This window comes from Anopheles bellator, chromosome 1 (assembly GCF_943735745.2).
Source record: "Anopheles bellator chromosome 1, idAnoBellAS_SP24_06.2, whole genome shotgun sequence".
NCBI lineage: Eukaryota > Metazoa > Arthropoda > Insecta > Diptera > Culicidae > Anopheles > Anopheles bellator.
In genome coordinates this window covers 51,984,570-52,004,083 of record NC_071285.1, presented here as the reverse complement: position 1 = coordinate 52,004,083, position 19,514 = coordinate 51,984,570, and the positions used below count along the sequence as shown (strand labels likewise).

General features: G+C 48.4%; 4 protein-coding genes across 4 annotated transcripts; 3 read left to right on the top strand and 1 right to left on the bottom strand.

Annotated features, from left to right (window-relative positions):
• Nucleotides 1-650: 650 nt before the first annotated feature.
• On the top strand, nt 651-3,789 carry LOC131214942 (multiple inositol polyphosphate phosphatase 1). The gene is made up of 6 exons (XM_058209292.1): nt 651-814; nt 1,930-2,135; nt 2,227-2,321; nt 2,413-2,649; nt 2,726-3,405; nt 3,480-3,789. The coding sequence occupies exons 2-6, from the start codon at nt 1,940-1,942 to the stop codon at nt 3,727-3,729; spliced, it is 1,458 nt and encodes a 485-aa protein (XP_058065275.1). The 5' UTR covers nt 651-814; nt 1,930-1,939; the 3' UTR covers nt 3,730-3,789.
• Nucleotides 3,790-3,829: 40 nt separating this feature from the next.
• Nucleotides 3,830-5,675, bottom strand: LOC131214892 (mitochondrial carrier homolog 2). Its single transcript, XM_058209231.1, has 5 exons — nt 5,424-5,675; nt 5,234-5,318; nt 4,550-5,165; nt 4,369-4,479; nt 3,830-4,302 (listed from the first exon to the last, which is right to left on the bottom strand). Exons 1-5 carry the CDS (start codon nt 5,556-5,558, stop codon nt 4,239-4,241), a joined length of 1,011 nt encoding a protein of 336 aa, XP_058065214.1. The 5' UTR covers nt 5,559-5,675; the 3' UTR covers nt 3,830-4,238.
• A 351-nt stretch (nt 5,676-6,026) lies between these two features.
• On the top strand, nt 6,027-10,624 carry LOC131214993 (trafficking protein particle complex subunit 8). The gene is made up of 9 exons (XM_058209354.1): nt 6,027-6,192; nt 6,262-6,715; nt 6,771-7,350; nt 7,424-8,383; nt 8,444-9,447; nt 9,511-9,728; nt 9,804-10,215; nt 10,282-10,422; nt 10,491-10,624. Exons 1-9 carry the CDS (start codon nt 6,027-6,029, stop codon nt 10,549-10,551), a joined length of 3,996 nt encoding a protein of 1,331 aa, XP_058065337.1. The 3' UTR covers nt 10,552-10,624.
• Nucleotides 10,625-10,952: 328 nt separating this feature from the next.
• On the top strand, nt 10,953-14,518 carry LOC131207025 (4-aminobutyrate aminotransferase, mitochondrial). Its single transcript, XM_058199635.1, has 6 exons — nt 10,953-11,243; nt 11,324-11,436; nt 12,188-12,359; nt 12,795-12,957; nt 13,024-13,874; nt 13,947-14,518. The coding sequence occupies exons 1-6, from the start codon at nt 11,171-11,173 to the stop codon at nt 14,066-14,068; spliced, it is 1,494 nt and encodes a 497-aa protein (XP_058055618.1). The 5' UTR covers nt 10,953-11,170; the 3' UTR covers nt 14,069-14,518.
• Nucleotides 14,519-19,514: the final 4,996 nt, after the last annotated feature.

Genomic DNA, 19,514 nt, shown 5'->3' with positions numbered 1-19,514 from the left:
CATCGATGAGGACGAGCCGATGACGACGGATGATGCCGGAGTTGCCGTGGCACCCTCAACTGCTGCCGGAGATGCACCTCCACTCGTTGACGACTCCGAGGATCTCTCGCACATGGAGGAAGTAGACTAAAGAACCAATTAGTGCCATTCCTCGAATGTCTGTAAAACAAATTCCATTACCTGTATGTGTTCTTAGAAATTTTAATTTATTTTATGATAAAAGCGAAAGTGGTCGCAATGATCTTGTACAACTTGGTTCTTTTTCGTATCTGTTAAGTGTATGATGAAGTAATATGAACAAAAATCATAGAATAGTAATAAAAGTATAACTCTCTTTATAAACAATCTACACCGTATTGCCTATATTTATTTTATTGGTGTACTACGAAAAAATAATCAAAAAGGTGGGAGTCCAAAAATAAAAATTATGAATTTAAAGCTCTGACGAGAAACGTATAATACAAAACCCTTTTTTTTGTCTTCCACTGTTAGGATGACGATGATCGATGATGATGCTGTTTGCAAGCGCCAGAGATAGAGAGGACGGAGGCGATTCTCTCTGAGAAGGGAGGCAACTGAAGGCGCGTCTCTCGCGATCAGTGCGTTTGAACGCGGGTTCTGTCTCTTCGCTCATTTCACCGGCAGATCTTCGCGGGGGCGCGTCGCGACTTCAGTCGACGAGTGTTAAAAGATAATTGCTAGGCGTGACATGCATTCGTGCGTTCGCTAACAGCCACTGCGTCGGTAAACCTTATCTCCGTGTTTAAAAGTGCATAGAGTGTTTCCAAGTTCAACAAAAAAACAACAACCAACTGTAAGTGGCTGGGACAAGACATCAGTTACTCTATCGTCTCGCAATACGTTCCTAAAGCGATATTGTTTTGTTTTTATAAGTGCGTTAAAAATAGCCTAAGACTGTTCTTGTCACGTTATCTCACGGCGAGATTGTGAGATTTTGTCATAACCTGCCTTGCCTGGAGGTAAAAAATAATTACTCTGCAACAATAGAGCGAAGAAACGTTACAACGGCTAGGAAAAAGAAACGTTGTCACCGCACATTGAGGCTTTTTTCCTATGTTGCCAACACAGAACGAACTAGAGAAAGAGAGCAAAAGGTAGGATAGAAATATAGATAGAATAGAACCCATTCGTCGCAACCCGCAGGATCGACAGCATAGAGCGAAGTAAAACCGGTTAACATGGAAAGAAGCAGTCCGGAATGCACGAGGCGGTGATGGAATCCCTTTCTTGATATGTTGTATTTTTTGTTCTTTTTTATGCGTCGGCCACTCCCCTATGCGATCGTTTAGGAGCGATCACCTGTAGCACCGCCGCGTGCGTTGATAGGCGCGATCGATCCAAAGATGAGTGTCACATCATAGCTTTTTGAACACCATCACTGATCATTGTTTAGCGCGAAAATGCCCAGTTTTTATGTAAAAAATTTGAATAATTTTCTAGTGACACAGTGCTTAGAGAAACAACCCAAAGACCTTGAGTTTGATTCATCACGTGCATGACGTCAGGTGTTTGACGAAAAAATGATCATCATTGCTAACAATGATGCGTGAACGGATCGTGCACAATTCATGATTGATGAACTATACGGTCGCTATCATGAGGAAAAGATAAATGTTACTGCCGATGTTCACACAATCTAATACACATCTAATAACGGAGCTGAAGAAACTTAATCGTTTGTTCAAGCATTGCGGCATTTGCCCGGGCTGAAAATTAGATTTTGATGGTACCATGTATTTGGGCCCGTAATTATTTAATTTAAGCAATAATCGTAAGTGCGATCCTCGGTGGGTGTTTAGAACAGATCGACTCGATCGTGGACATAGTGTATCATAGCAGAGCGCTATCCATCGCCAGGCGTGCAATTTGAGCTTGCGTAGGTCAACGATTTTATTTCTTTCGCTTTAGCCCGAAGAACATGATCCTGCGAGTTGCCCTCCTACCGACCGTCCTGCTTGGTCTGGTGAGCGTGTCCATTGCGCAAAGAAGTGACTGCTGCGAGTCGTATTGCTACAACGATGATCACGATCGCACGCAGGTGCAACACTTTGCCACCAAAACGGCCTACGAAGTTATTCGTATTCCCGATACGGACAAACAGCATATTGTGCCCAGTAAGTGTCGCATCAATGTATCTGGTTAATGATTGTAAAGCGACAAACGTACAGTAAAAATGATGGATTTTTTGTTTTCACCGCACCTCAGATTGTCGCCCGGTAAAACTTTGGTCATTAAATCGTCACGGTACGCGCCTGCCATCGAAAGGTGATATTCAAAAGCTGCCCAGATTACTCAAAATGGTATGTTGTGGATGTGCGTGGTTGGCGTTTTTAAGCGCAAAATTTGCTACAAAATGGGCTGAATTGACGGTGTGCCAAACATTTTTTGCAGCTGCAGGATGCCATTATGGAGAACTACTTCGGTCGACGCACACTGCCGGACAACGGGCGAATGTGTGAGGAGGACCTAGAGCTTCTCCGCGGCTGGAACTGGAATCCGAACATAACTGAACAGTACGAGTCGGTTCTGACGACGGCCGGCTGGGAAGAAGTGAAGTATTTCGCTCTCCGGACGAAGAACAGATATTGGGACATTATTGGGCCAACCTATGAGCCAAAGAAGTACCTCGTGAGTCAACGTGTTGTTTAGCGCAACGGAGAAGAGATGAACCGGTAATGAGAAATCTGTTTCTTAATCTTCATAGTTCCGTCACACCAACGCTCAGCGTACGGAAGCGAGCTTTAAAGCATTCGTTGAAGGGCTGTTTGGTACCGAGGAAGCGAAACGTGTTAAACCGGTGCCAGCTTCCGATCCGGATCGATTGCTAAAACCGTATGACTATTGTCCCGATTACGCCAACAACAAGGACCGCGACGAACGGGATGAAAACGCGGAGGCAAACAAATTCACCCGAACGCCCCTCTTCATCAGCACGGTTTGGGACATATCGCAACGGTTGGGCTTCCGGCACAACTTGAGCGTTGAACAGATAGACGCCATGTGGAGTATGTGTCGGTTCGAGCAAGCCTGGCACCTATCGATGACCAGTCCGTTCTGTTCGGCGTTCACCAAGGATCAGGTTCGTGTGCTCGAGTACAGAGAGGATCTGCAGTACTACTACAGCAACAGCTACGGATACCGGCACAGCCAGAACCTCGCCTGTCACGCCGTAGCAGATATGTTGAAGCATCTCGGCACAACGGGGGAACCGTTAATGGTTTCGTACTTTACGCACGATTCCGAGCTGCAACTTTTCCTTGCGGCCCTCGGCGCAAAGCGGGATCACGTTCCGCTGCGAGCTGACAACTTTGCGACGATGCGAAACCGTCAGTACACTTCCAGCGATATTCCTTTCGCGGCCAACATAGTTGCAGTCAAGTATCAGTAAGTATCGTAAAGTATTTCGTAAACATCGAACGACATAGTTATGGATTGTTCTGCACTGCCCTATCCAACAGATGCACCGAACCGCAAGAACCGGTGAAGGTAATCTTCTTCCTCAACGAAAGACCAATCATGCTGGATTGGTGCCGAGTTGGGCTTTGCAACTGGTCCGACGTGAAGCGCCAGTACCAAAGATTCGCCGAGGGTAACTGTGACCAAATGTTCTGTTTCGGGAGTGGAGCGTCGGAAATGAGGCTTTCTTTAACCATCTTCCTTCTGGGTGCCACCACGTTGGTGGCGTGGGCCAGACTAAGTATTTTTTAACGCTAGTACCTATGCCGATTTGTGCTTCTCGAGATCTTACAGAATAAAACAGAAACCAAATACCACATAAAAGTAAATGCCAAGCAATCATTTGGGGGTCAGGATAAGGTTTCCGTTATATTGTTGATTGGCCATTCGAAAGCCTCACTGACGTTAACGAGCTTTCACTACGGTTGGAGGTATTCCGAGGTCCAGATTAGGGGTATTTCACTTTTTCCCGTCCTGTGCCACACTTTTGTTGCTGCATAATCCATCTCAATTGTTCCGTTCTTCAGCTGGTTAAACTACTTGGTAAATGCAATTTACTTTTCAAACGTTCTCGAAAGGTACGAACAGTAAAAAATGGTTGGTAAAGCGAAGCGACAAAGATGATACTATACCGAGGAAGGGACTAATTTTAACAAATAACAATCCTAAACGTTTAGACAAACCATGTAGAACGCAATCAATGGCTAAAAGCTATTTTTTCACGATACGCATGCTGATGCCACATTTCTGCCGTTTGGGATTTACTTCATTTCCGGGTAGGGTGCATACAAATTGTTGCTTTTGTTGAACACTCTCGGGACGGTACTGAAATGAGAAGGAATTTATGGTTTGAGCCACCAAGTTCCAGTTCTGATGCACAGTGATGTTTACCGGAAAAATAGTGATGAGCCACGTTTGTGTTCATGGCTCGCACGCAGTTTACCATAACAGTCCCTCCAATCGACGTAGTTATCCATCAATGGCAGATTGCCAGCCTTCAATCTGTGAAAACAGAAGTAAGATCGTCCCATTAAGTCAACCATTAGAAGGGAGGATAGTTTGAAAATATAACCTGGACCCGTTTACTATCATGCAGGTTGAGACGACGTGGTACGGATACAGCGTGCTGCTGACGGTGAAGCTAGTGATCGCACTAAAGAATCCACGTTCCCCTTCGCCCTTTACGATGGCTTTGCTGGCCAAGTACGTGATGGTGCTGCTGATTACCAAACATCCGATATCACACACCAATCGTGGGATGAGACCGGAAAAAAATCCACTAAAACCCTCGGTATTCCAGATTTCCTTAATCGACGCAAACAATCCGTTGTAGTATCGTTCCTTTCCAACGAACTGTGCCATCATCCGGACGGAAATGACGTGAAACGGGTGCGAGATCACGACACCGGCAAAGTGCACTACAACGTTGCGCTTCAGTTTCACTACGAAATCCGCATCCAGGTGTTTGTCGTCATCCTGTACTTCCCACGCCGTCAAATCGTCGTAAGGTGTGTCCCAATACGCCGCGGGAGATATATTTTGGCGCTTTGTGCGCTTGGGAACGTCGTAGACACCAAGCCGGTCCGCTATCAGTTCACCGTAGTACGCGCTGAGTACGTTCCCTACCAGCCGGGAGCTTAGCCCGCGAAAACATCCTACAAATCCGTCGACGCTTTTAATGTGGGAAGCTAGAAACAGTGTCGCAAAAGTCGATTAGAATAAAATATCACGAGCCTTAAGGCGTAGAAAACCGTACCGTATTGGAAAATGTTCGGTAGCATCAAGCGCTTTTGGCCGAACAGCGTATAGCCCGGTCGGGGAGCTATCGGTTCATAGCCGATCTTGCGGGCGATAAGATAAAGTAAAGAAAGAGTTTTTGTGTAAACGCACCAACCATGATCGTGCACTTTTATCGTTTTCGTAAGAAACCAAAGAAAAAAACGTACCTGGATGAGGGTTTTGGCGTATTCCAGTGGATACAGTGCCGTAGCGCAGGCAGTTCGCAACATAAACTGCACCTCGAACTTTTCCGCATACTGGTCACTTTGTTGTTCCTGCTCGTCGTTGTCCAGAGGATACATCTTGCGTACGGAAAGCCCTTGAATTCAGTACACAAGGATTTTGATACCAAATGTTGGGGTCGAAAACAATGGTTCCGATGCGGCGTTTTTCTTTTCTTTGACACTATCGCAGATGACCGTATCGTTGTACGGCCACCAATTGGGCTGTTATCGCGCACGTTGTTTGTGGGTACTTTTTGACGGCGTATTTTAACCAAATCAAACAAATGGAATTATGTTTCGTTTAACGCTTAGTATGTAAAACTTTTATTATTTACATTAGACCACTATTTTTAACATACCTTTACGATTGATTACAAAGCGTTGCAACAATTGCATTTATCATAAATCAGCTGACAGCTGTCAAGCGGTGTTTGTTTACACTGGAAAGAGAAATCGATTTATTGCTACGATTGCGTTAAAACCTTGCGTAGCGCGGACAGTGAGTTGAATGTTACAAGTGCTTCCCGCTTCCGAAATCCAGCAGAAATGATTCATCTAACGGGACAAAATTACTCCTCCAAGGAGATAATACAGAACATATTTTCCCCGATGGTGGGCGCCATCGTGTCCCAGCAAGCGGAGGAGCTGTGCCAGAAAAATAATCTTACGTTCGTGGAAATGCTGCAACCATTCCTGAGACTCTCTTCGGATGGTCTGTAAAGAGAGTGGCCGGTTCATGTTGAGGAGGTCATGTTTTTATCCGCCCTGCTTTTCATTGCAGCCCACTTTCGCGATGTGGCCGGCACCAGCGTATCGATCAAGGGGCTACGCATCAACGTGATGGATGTTAACTGGCGCCCACCACAGACGATTCTGGCCAAAAAGATGCTGAATGAGGCCGTCACAACGGCCGGTGGTGAGAAGATGAAAGCGATCAAACTGGACGACGGGACCTTTGTGGATATACCGGCTGCCGAGCCGTGGTTTGAGCAGTGGCGTGAAACGTTCCTGACCGTTCAGTTCCCCGCGGATCATGAGTTTACGCGCCACTTGCTGTGCTCGTTGATAGTCGTATCGAGTATCGATCCGAATCCAATCGAAACGGCCAGCCAGTTGACGAAGAAGATCCAGATGATGCAGAGCATCACGCCTCCCCGGCTACCGAAATGGTTCTCAACCGATGCCCTGAATTGTTACGTGATGCTTCATGACGGATGCTCGGGAGACATCGGAAAGTGAGTGAGTAGGTTCTGACACTGAGCACATTAGTGACAATGTTCCCAATTGCAGGGCACAACAAGCATTCGAAGGGCTAAAGTCTTGCTATGGAGAGCATAAATGTTTTCTGCTGAAAATAAACTCTCACAATGGCCCTCCGGTTGACTGTCCCGATCCGTGGTTGCGTTACTTGAAGAAACATCAGCGATCCGATCAGGCGAGCAGTTCTAGTGATGTCGACAGTGCCCCGAAAACTCCACAAGACATGGGCTCCGTTATGGGCATGCCCACAACCGTGGTGCAGTCTTCCAATCTGCTGTCGCACGGTAGCGCTGGGAGCGGTGGAGGTAGCACCTCGGATACACCACCGTCGGGAACAGTCGTAGGAGAGGTGATTGCTCACCCACTCAGTCCCGTACAGGAAACTGGCATCGAGATACAGGAAACTTCCAGTCTCACGTCAAGCATCGATAGTCTGTCACAGCAGACGATCAACCCGAACGTGTGGCCAGCGGAGAGTGAAATAGAGGTGACGCATGGATCTTTTCTAACGTCGGAGGATTTGGACACGTTGAAGCACTTTGTGCAGGATTTTGCCGTACGTGCGCTAATTCCGTTTGTGGAGCGGTTGGTTGGCGTGCTCAATGATTCGGTTCGTAATGAGGGAGTAAAAACAGGCCCCAGGTCCCCTAACATTTGAGTCCATCCTCTTCTTTGTTCTGCAGATTTCAAACAAGAAGGGAGTTAGCCGTTCACTGCTTAGCGCCACTAAGCGGTGGTTCGTGACGAACAAACCCGGCGTGAACACGAACCAGAATGCTGTCGTCTACACGAACGAGTCGACCGAGCTGCAGACGCGCAAGCTGGGGGATCTGTACTTTATGTTTTGCCATTATTCGCTCGCCTTTCAAGCGTACCACCAAGCGAAGCGGGACTTTAACGCCGACTCGGCGTGGCAGTACTACGCGGGAGCCCTGGAGATGGCTGCCTTAGCGGCGTACATGCAGGGCACGGCCAATCGTAAAACCTACGACTACATGGAGGAAGCCATCCTGACGTATCTGAACAGTTGCAAGTTGCCACAGTTTGCAACGCGGTCCACCCTGCTCTCGATGGAGTGTCTGAAGGGTGCGAAACTGTACAGTGAGGCGGCCAAGCAGCTGATCCGCATGACGAGTGAAGATTCGGACCTACGATCGGCGTTGTTGCTTGAACAGGCATCGTACTGCTTTCTGCTGGCCACGCCGCCACAGTACCGCAAGTACGCTCTACACTGCGTTCTCGCGGGGCATCGGTTTTCGAAGGTTGGCCAGCGAAAGCACTCGTTCCGCACGTACAAGCAGGCCTACCAAGTGTTTGAGAATCGTGGCTGGAGCTTGGCCGAAGATCACATCCAGTACACGATCGGTCGACAGGCTTCGAACCTGAAGAAGCTGGACGAAGCCAGCAACTGTTTGGCGCATCTTTTGCGCCCTTCCAGCTTGCAAACGGCAGTTCAGCAAGCGCTATTCCTGAGGGAATATTTGAGCACCAAAAAGGCCCTTCAGGCGAAGGGTGAGGGAGCTGGTGACATTGCCACCATCGAACTGCCGAAGATTCTGCAATCGTTGACGAAGGTGCTGGTCACTTCTCCGCCACCCGTTTCGAACCCGCTACACATAGCGGCCACCAACATCAGCATAACGGTAGGCGGTAAGAAAAGCATGGTTTCTGTCGTTCCACTAACCTGGATCTTTCGATTGTAGTCACCACTCACGGAGGAGAACATTTGGAACAAGATGGAAGAGATGCTGGTGCAGAGTGCCTCCGAGCGTCCGGTGATGGTGTTCCGCCCATCGAAATCGCTTTTCTCACACGAATCGCCAGCGACCGAGAATCCGCGTTCGGTGCATGGGGAACCGATCGAGGTTGCGTTCAGTCTGGAAAACACCATCAAACCCTCGATTCTGTTTGAACACGTAAACCTTCTCTGGGAGTTTCGCCGAGAGTCGGGTGAAATTTTCTCCAACCGGCCCCTTTTCCTGGGCGATCTCTCGCTCGATGAGCGCTCCGCAATCGAGAACGTTGTGGCAACGAGTCTCGTAACGCTGGCGACGTTTGGAGAGCACGAAACGAAAACGCTTGTCCTCAAGATTACCCCACGGTGCACGGGTCAGCTGCGGATATTGGGCATCGTGGGAAAGCTTTCGGTCTCTTCACCGGCGGCCGGCGGATCGGCGGGTGATGCATCCACTCTCTGGGGAAAGCAACTGTTCGAAACGCTTCCGATACGCTCGACCGCTAAGGATGCCGCTACCAAAGCGGTACAGTTTGATCGCAAACTCGAGATAGAGATACTGCCACCGGCACCGGCACTGCACGTCAGTTTCAGTCGGGCCCCGACGGAAGTGTTGGCCGGTGAGGTAATTCCGCTCAAGATTAATCTGACGAATGCGGGCGTCAGCGTTCTGAACGATATCTACGTTTGCATCGACAACCCACGGTACGTGCTGATCAATCCGAGCGATGCCGATATACCGTTGTCGATCAGACGCGATCTGTACAATCTGGCGAACGAGAACGTTGGTCGCGATCGGGAAGCACGCAAGCAGTACGTCTGCCGGGCGTTTCGCGAGGCAGATGGAAACTTTATCCAACCGAATCAGACGAAAACGGCCACCCTGTGGCTGCAGGCCCCGTACTCCAAGGGGCAGAAAGATGTGAAGCTGATGATCTACTACGCCATGCCACCGGACTACCCAAAGTTGAAGTAAGTTCACTATTGAGATTAGCGAACTGATCGGGAAGTCATTTAATGTTTGCTTTCCGGTAGGCACCGTCTCATTCGCCACACCTGGAACTTTAACGTGAACGATTCGCTGCTGGTGGATGCCAACTGCAATATAAGTAATCCGGTGAAGCGTGAAATCGGTATCGACGTGAACGTTAAGAACCTTAATCAAGTCCACCATCCGCTGATGACGGAAATTACCGTCAACGATCTGATTCTCTTCTGTTCGGGTTACAAGCTACATCAGGAGAAACTTATCTGTGAGTCTTCGTCGCAGCTAGTTAGCACTCGTTTCGGGAGAATAACCATCACGTGCGTTCTGCTTGTCTTTGTAGATATTAAAACTCCAGGCCACGCGAAGCTGCAGTCCGGTTGTGGGTTGAAAACAAATGAAACGCTCAGCTTGCGGTGTAATCTTGAACGGCGCCCGGCAGAGGTGTCGTACGATGGGCATTTTCAACGATACGTCAGTGACAAACTGTCTTCAATCTGTGTTCGGGCGGTAGATGATGAAGCGAAAACGATTCTGCCTTCCCTGGAGGCGGTGAGCAGTTTTCTGATCAAGCACGAGACGAAGTATATCCGCGTGTACGAACCGGGTAGCAACGAGGAGTTCAACCAAATTGTTAACCAAAACGATCGTCATATGACGCTGTGCGTGAATTGGTCCGCGACGATCAATGACAACGGAGCGTCCCGCAATGCCTACGGGCAGCATTTCGTGCAGCTGAGAAAACTTTACGATTCGTACGAAAGCGCCATCAATTGATCGTAATCACGTGAATGACCGATTGATTGTCTTTTTTCTTTCAGAGTTTTCTGTCCACCGTCGGAACGATTGCAGCAAATCACGTTTGCGGGCCAATCCGATGTGTACGGAATTTTTGACGGCTTAGAAAAGGTGATTCCGGCAGACAATGATGATATCGACAGTGGATGGGGCGTTAATAATAGGTACGGTCATCCGCATGGGAAGGTGGTTGACCCCTTTATTAATTCTGATTCTTTTTCGCTTCCTTTAGCTTTGTGGCGCAGCGATGTTTTCTGGAGGAAAACTTCCACTCAGTCGAACTGAAAGCATAGGCGTAGTGAGGATATTTGTGAGTTATGCAAACTTTTGTTTCTTGTATTAAATTCCAGAGACCCATGGTGGTGCAGTAGATCAATAAAATTTGATTTAATCTTCATTTCAATTTCGTCTGGTTTTGCTACATCAACTACTTTGCTGTCCTGAGAATTTTATGCGGCGCTGTCCGAGCATATCACAACAAACCGACATGTGTTCTATGCTCTTATGCTCTGCGCCTCGAGAGCGACGGCCAGGTCTATGTGAGAGGCAAAACATTCTCCCTATTGTTGATTCTGTTCCATTTATTCTTTCGCGAGGCATGGTTCCGAGAATGAGATGCACGATGCTCTGGCGGAACGATGGTAAAGGATAAATTGCTCTCAGCTCGATACCGGGCCATTCAAACAGAAGCCAGCATCTGCGGAGCTCGGTCCTTTCGCTCTGTGTTCGCTCGCCGTTGGTCTCTTTTCCGCCCACGCGGATGGTAACCCAGGTCGGGGTTCGCGCATGGTCCTAGCTAGTGTCCGTTTGAAGTTCTGAAGTGCCGAACGTCTTTGGTCGATATCTAGAACGCTACAAACGCGTTTTCCTTAAGCTCCTGTTGTTTCTTGGCGTGCCGTTCGGTGGATAAAAATGCTGCTAAAACAGCTCGGCCAAGTTTTGCTGCGTCCCGAGAGCCAACGGCGCCACCGTTCATTGGTGCAGTGTAAGTGAAGTGCAAGCCTGCAGCGGCTGTAACGTGGCTATCGACATTGCTGTTGTAAAATAATACATTTTCACCATCAGTGAGCCGCTGCTTTGCTGCCGTCCCACAAGCGGAACCGGTGGGCCCGTCCCTCCAGACCGAAGTACCTGGACCGAAATCGAAGGCGTTGCTGCAGCAGCTAAATCAACTGCAGGTACGGTTACGCTGCATGGGTGCAGAAGCGTGCCCTGAGCCGAAGGTCGAAGGACGTGCAAGCGATGGCCGAGATTGCGTGATGTGTTGTGCACGAATCGGTTTCCCTATCGGACCTGCCTCTGATTAGTTTAAAAGGGAACCATATCACACCCCGACTGGACACCAATTGGTATCAATTGAAGGGAATTGGTTTCAATCAGCAACACCGCCTTGCTTACTGATGCTCCGTCTGATCCGGAGCGGAAGCCGGAGGTTGAGCCCTATTCGGCGGAGGAAAACTAAACTTCAACCGCACGACCACGTTGTCCCGAAAAATGATGACGCAGTCTGGTGTGGCGCCACGTTGCGCGACCATTTGTTTGGATTTGACCAACCTTTTAACTATAAATAACTCACCAAATCTTTGCGTATCCATCGCTGTGCGCATGCAGCGCAAGATCAGATCGGTTCCCTGACCTCTACGCGCCGTTCTGGGATGAATTTATGACGGTGGCGTGTTCAAATGGCGCTGCGACTGACCGAACACTTTCGCTCGACCTCTCTTCGGGCTGTCGACGTCTGGCGCTGCGCTGTTGGCGGGATTGGTTTGGACTTGAACTTGAAATGATCCGCTTTGGGCTGGTATTCACACGTCCATAGCCAATTCGGCCGTCTTAGAAGCGATCTTACGAGTGCACAGTTCCTATTTTCGGGGTTACCGATGTCCGTTTTCTATTTTTTCCGGTACGACGACACACTTCGTTGGACAGAATGCTGGTTCCGTGCAGATGTTCGTTGACTACGACAGGTCCATCGGGAACTACGTACAGGACGTCGATGGAAACGTACTGCTCGACATCTACACGCAGATCTCGTCGGTACCGCTGGGCTACAATCATCACGAGCTGCTGAAGGTGTTTCGGAATGACCACAACCTATCGAGTAAGTCAAATATGCTCAGTTCAAGCTAACGATGTACGTACTTCATTCTGATAACTAGTCGCTCTTACCGGAAAGGAAAGTTTGTGCTCGATCGCAGTTTGTGTCCATTTGCTTAAGCGATGCAATTTGTCGCAAATTCGTTAACTTCAATCAAGCTCGTTATCATTCAATTTTATCGCGTCCAAAGGGGCCAACAATGCGTTATTGGCGCTTGGTGTTGACTGGGTGGAACTTAAATCGCACATTGGTTAGAGCAAAACAGCTGACAGACGCACCTAGTTAACGACCACCTGGAAATTATTAGTCAAGGTTAGGGTCACCGGCTGTTCGTACGGTAGATTCGAGTGCTGGGTATACTGTTGTTTAGACTTTACACAACCAAATATTTCTTCAAGAACGACCTGTTTATTAAAATGGTTTATTACTCCTTTTCAGCACTCGTCAACCGCCCGGCGTTGGGCGTGTTTCCCGGCGAGGACTGGCCTAAACGTCTGCAGAGTGTGCTAATGTCCGTCGCACCGGTTGGTCTAGACCACGTTACGACTATGATGTGCGGTTCATGTTCGAACGAGAATGCATTTAAAAACATATTCCTTTGGTAAGCGTGACGCGAACGGGAATGCGAATGTTTGACGGATCATCGTGGCCTTTTCGTCCATTGAAGGTACCAAAAGAAGCAACGAGGTAACGCGACGCCATTTTCGGAAGCGGAAATTCAATCGTGCATGATCAACCAGGTGCCCGGATCGCCGAAGCTCAGCATCCTTAGCTTCCACGGAGCATTCCATGGCCGTACGCTCGGGTGTCTCTCGACGACGCACTCGAAGTACATTCACAAGATCGACGTTCCGTCGTTCGATTGGCCAATTGCCCCGTTCCCAAAGTATCGTTACCCGCTCGAGGAGAACGTGCGCGAAAACGAGCAGGAGGATGCGCGCTGTTTGGCCGAAGTGGAGCGGCTTATCGAGCAGTACAGTAAGCGCGGTGTTCCGGTGGCCGGTATCATCGTGGAGCCCATCCAGAGTGAAGGTGGTGACAATGAGGCCTCACCGGAGTTCTTCCAGAAACTGCAGCGCGTTGCCAAAAACCACGGCAGTGCTCTGTTGATCGATGAAGTGCAGACCGGTGGTGGACCGACCGGTAAAATCTGGTGCCATGAGCACTTTAACCTCGAGTCACCACCGGATGTGGTGACGTTCAGCAAGAAGATGCAACTGGGCGGCTACTATCATGGGGCGCACATGAAGCCCACCCAGCCCTACCGTGTGTTCAACACGTGGATGGGCGATCCGGGTAAGCTACTGCTGCTGGAGTCGATCCTGCAGGTGATCAAGCAGGAGGCACTTCTGGAGAACGTGCGCCGTACGGGAGACAAGCTGAAAAAGGGTCTACTGGACGCCCAGAAGGACTTCCCGGAGCTGCTGAGTTCAACGCGTGGCCGTGGTACCTTCCTCGCAATCAACTGTGCCACTTCCAAACTGCGCGATGACATCGTGACGGCGCTCAAGCAAAAAGGTAAGGGCTTGTGAAGTTCGACACACGGCAGGACGCAGACACTAGACGAACCACTTTGCTCGATCGTTTCAGGTGTTCTGTCCGGAGGATGCGGCGATTTGAGCATTCGCTTCCGCCCGGCATTGATCTTCGGCGAGAAGCACGTCGATATTTTCCTCGACAAGTTCCGCCAGGTGTTGAAGGAAGTGAAATAAGACAGTCACCACTGCCAAGTAACTTACATGCAAGAATCGAAGCACGCAAAACAAACAACACAGAAAGGAATTTGGCGAACGATGGTTGGTTATTCACTCAAGCTACGCACACAAAGCAACGGAAGATTACGTTCTGATTCCCTGCCTACTACGAGTCGTACAAATTGCATCCAATATGGAGCTTGCCCGTAAGCAACCCAAGGCATTTGCTCGAGAGCATTTAGACCCAACCAGTGTGGGGAACTGTAGAGTGTTACAAACAATATACAACTAGAGAATAATTGTCGCAACAAAGCACAAACATAAACACACACCAATCGTGTATCTGCGCGAAATGAGAGAACATTTGTCTTCCAATCAGCAAACTTGGTGATTCCAAAACTCGGTGTCGAACGGTCGGCAACCCAATCGCTTGGGTTGCTCCGTTTCAAAATAAAATAGATAAATGTTGTCGCATAATGTCAAAGTTGTTTGCACCGAAATTCCGTAACGACCTGTAATGCCACAAAATCATCCGAACTGGTGTTTGTTTCAACGAAATATTCTGCTATGATAAAACAATATTCTACTGTAACGAGAAACGTGTTGAATATTTCCAATCCTTTACCATTCCAAATCCCAGCGATTGGCTAAACCAATTGTTCGCTAACGATTGGGGTGACAATTATTGTGTCTTTTGAAGCTCTTCCGATGTAAGGACATTCTCCTTTGAACTATCAATCCCGTTTCAGAGTATCGTTCGAGACATGTTTTTACTCGACGCTAACGAAGGCATGTAACGAAGCCTCAGCCACTGATCCATGAGAAGGAAAGCAACTCCCGTTATTGGGGCACGTGGCTTCGTGGGTCCGTCTAAAATTTAACGAATTTAGCCTAACGACCAGGACGATGATGATCTATGGAAATTCCGGTTTCATCTTGGGCCAACCTCCTTGGGCCACAGTTCGGTCGGAACGAACGAGACGAGAAGAAAACGAATCGTATCTCGTGTCGCTGGGTGCGCCTTTGAAGAGACGCCACGAAAGCTACAAAGACGAAGGCTTGAATGGCTTGTTAACCATTTCCATATGCTAATGTATTCGGCAAAAAAGCCATCGCCGACGAGAGTCGAACCGGAACGGAATCGGAGCAGCAACAGAAAAGAACGTAGCGTGGAAATAGTGTTAGGGCAGGTTGAAAGCATATTCCATCCAACCTTCCGGGTCGTCCCGGGTCCTCCGGTCCATGCGGACCTCCTGGGCTCTGTTCAAGGTACGGGTCGGGACCTACGAATCGATGCTTGTTATCATCAGCATATTTATGCAATGCACCAGCTACGCACCGGCCGCACGCTTCCGTGCACGTGGTTTTGATCGTTTATTACGAATTAAAGGGTGGGCACAAGAAACGAATGTTTTGAAAACTTGTCCTCCGTTCTTATGCTGGCCAAACGCTTTGAAGGTGGTGGGGATGTTTCGTTTCTTTTTCAGGACGCTAATTTGCATTTGAAAAGCATGTCAGCATTGCGGTTCAATTTTGCCAACTTTGACGTCTGGGTCTAGCAGCAACGTCGGGAGGCCGGGGCCGGGCCAAAAGCGGAAAGCATATGCGAACGATCGTACGGGCGGTCGAAAGAAGCATACGTAGCCGTTCTTCACGGTCTACACCTTCGGCGGCGGCCAACGGGTCGGTTGTGGGGTGCGCTGCGCCTGGAAATAGGACCGCAAAGGGTACAAAACTTCGGCCATTACTTTGTAACGGACACGGACCACGGGGGTTGTTAACGGGGACGAAATTAAAAGCAAAAAACCAGCGTCAACCACATGAAACGACGCGAACACAGGGCCATCGTTTCCTGTTCCATTCCGGGGCTCGTGATGGAGGAGATACACACTGCTCAACATGATTAAGTGCTGAGTGAAGGTCGTTCAGCGAAAGGCCGTTTGCTGAGGTGCAAAAACAAACTTCAGTGGACCCTTCGCTTGCAGGAAACCTCGCTATAAGAGGTCCATTTCTTTTTTGACAGAGGCGCGGCCATCCTTCGCCGTGCATTGTTTCGTGGTAGAGTGAAAAATGTTTGGTAATTATTTACACCCCTATCTTGGGGCCTCTTTGTACGCTACAAAGAGTAACTTTGGCGGCCACGTGTCCGCTCGGGGCTAATGTTCCGGACACACATACACAACCGAGGAAGTAGGGTCATTACGGTACGGGCTCGAAGATGAGGGACCTGAGAAGTCAGGATGGCTGGGTCAGTACTGGGCTGTCGGCAGAGATTATTTATGCTACACTCCGCCGTGCATTGTCCGCCGGTCGTGTAAATGTGTTTTTCTTTGGTACCCTCATATTTATTCCCCTTTGGAATATGCTAACAAACTGCGAGAATAATGTGGAGAATAATACAAGGACAAAGCAAAAATCTGAAAGGACCCAGTCCTGGGTACTAAACGGCAACCGTTTGTATTACTGGCGTGGAGCGCCCCTTTGTTTCAGATTTATTTGAGCAGCATCATTGCTAATTGAATAGAAGCATTGATATGCAAAGCGAATATTTAAGTTTTATGGTACACTTTATCCTGTGAAGCTCGTTGTGCTCCGCTTTATTTTTAACACTAAACTAATTTTGTACCCAAGTCATGTTTGCACCGAAGGCGAAAGTTTGGCGCCTCGAATCGAGTGTTGTTTCGTTAGAAAGTTTATTTGTTCTATGACTTGTTGTAATCTTATGTTGAAAAAATACAGCTAGGAGTAGTCTGCCAGCAGCGTTTCGTTTCGTACGAATAACTTTTCCCACCCCGGGTAAGGATCGCTGCAACTGCACTCCACCTTTTTCGGTGCTGCAGGTGTGAACCGGGTCAGGTGCTGTGGTTCTGGGCTACCAACCAGAACTAAAGCATAAAGTGCCAGAGTGTGGTTTGGTGGCCACCCTTGCGAAAAAGACCGGTCGGGCGAAAGCGTCGGAAAAGCTGAAACAATTGCCATTCACTCATTCACCCTTTTACACCGTATCACTACCGGTGGAAACCTTCTGCTGTGCATGGCACGCCGTCTTGCCCGTGGTTTCCACATGTTAAAAAACATTAGACACACTTTACGGATTAACATCTTGCGGGTATCAGAGAGCAAAAGCTTAAACCGAGACGGATTAAAAGAAAGAAAAGCACTGCAACGCATCTTACGCTACTTGAAAAGGTTTAGCCGTTCTTTCATATATTTTCAAAGGAAATGTTCGAAAGAAAATGTTCAAATTAAAGCAGGTACATAATGTAGCATTTAATAAGCAGCTTTAAATTTAATTCACAACAAGTCTAAGTTGGTTTTCCATCAAAAACTCAGCGGAAGGCGAAGTTTCTAGCTCTAGACATACGGGCCATCCGAGCAATTGTTAGGATTATCTTCTAAACATGAAATAAATAACAAGTAAAATGAAATTTAAGGAGAACTGTCCAAATGGGTAGGATTTCACCTGACAGACCCGGTTAAAGTGTGGGCAATAAATCGATCACGATGATTCACTGCTATCAGAGTGATCTTCAATGCATGATCCTACGGTCGGCGAAGGTAGCCATTCATTCACGTCCGTTTTCACCTGAAAACTGATGCATGTTGCAAAGCGTTCATTTTCTGTCTTGTGTTTCGTTCCACCTTTAACAAGAACTTCAGACAAGAAAAAACCCAAACCATTAGCCGCGTCGTGGTATTTCGCTTTGCGCTAGGGAAACATTTTTCACTGTCGAAAACAGGAAATCATTTTTCCTCGCTTGTACCATGTAAATTTCTTCCATCTTCATCAGGTTTCACGCCGGGCGTCCGTGGTGCGAACTGGTCCTAAGAACTGGTCGGGCGTCGGGAGGAGTTATCGGAAGGGTTGTGGATAGTTTGTGGTTCGTGCAGTGTGCAGTTTTCCTTGACCCGATGGCCCACCGGGACCGGGTGCAGCTTTTGTTCTGTTCTTGTTGTTCCTCCTTCGCCAACAAACCATGCAAAGGAAAACTTCCTTCGAACGGAAGTTTAATGAGAGAAGCAACCGTCACCGTTACAATGGCGGTCACTAAACGGTCAGCCGGCTACCGTTATTGGGTCGTGCCGCTCGGGCACGAGGTGGCGACACAATTATGGTGAGCACTTGAGGACGGACGGACACTGTGGAACGCGTTCCGGGGCCGGGAATAGTTTGCTGGAGTTGTAAGGAGTTGGGCGGCCGGAAGAACGAGCGCGATGGTCGATGTATTGCAATCAAAAAACTTTTAATTAATTCCAGCAGACAATTTTCGATTAAGTTGACGTACGATGGGAACCGAGTGAGAGAGCGAATGGTGCATAAATTTCCCCCGGATTCTGTCTCCTTCGCTCAACAACAGCAAACATTCCAAGCGCAGCGAAACTATGATGGAAAGTTGTATCATCCGGAGGCACTAATACTTTTGCGAAACTAAATAGAATAGTTTACCGGTCCGCCGGGCTGCGGGTTTCCACGCTAGGATGGCATTTTTCGCTTGACTTACGGGGCCACCGTTCGTCGTACTCTCCCGGGCACAAACAGTGCCATATGCATAATGGAGCCAGCGGTTGGAGTATTTCCTTCCCTGTGGGGCGTGCTGGGCATGCCCGTTTGCCCACGGGCCGTAGGCTTCGAAGGAGGAAACTATTTAGTCAACATTGTCCAGCTGTTGAAACTTTACTTCATTGCGACGGAGGAAAGTTTTTGTACTCCTCGCGCCCCTTACCTACCTGCAACGGCTGCCGGTTCCAATTTCTGTGCATTTCCTTACTGAATTATTTCGTTTGAAAGTTATTGAATAACAGTTGGCAATATAAATCAGTGAATTGTTGAATTTTCTCTTCCGCAGTCATGTGAAGTACCATGCGCCTCCATCACAAGGCCGCTTTCAATCAAACGACTCAAAATTATCAATTCTAACACAGTCTGATCATTATTTTGAGCACTCAATAAAGTTTATTGTACATTGCTGCATTTCTCAAACTCACTCGTAGTTGAAACATAAAAGCATAACACCGTTTGGTTGTTTTACTCTTTGAGCTTAGTTTTCTCTGATTTTATTAGTCACATTTCTGGTAATGTATATAAAAAAGAGGGGAAGCACAATTGCGCGCGCGAACCACGACCCGAAACTGCCATCGTGCACACCTCGTGCGCCCTCTCTAACGAGGTACATCATTAGTTTGGCGGTCGTTTCCGGTGCGGCTTTTCCGTTTGCTCGGAGGTGGTGCGGAGCTGGAGCGGCCGACGACAGGATATTCTTCCGCTGCCGAGTGCCGGGGCTTAATGCAAATCATTCGCAACGTTGTTTCGAATAGGGAGTCATGTGTGGAGGAAGATACACTTTATGTGCTGGAGTATTGGTGCTGGATGGGTGATTGGTAACCCATCAGACGTTGGTCCAACCGTAGGCCGGGCGCTCGGTGGAACGCGCTCGACCATTGCTGGCCGCGCTCTGGTGGCGAT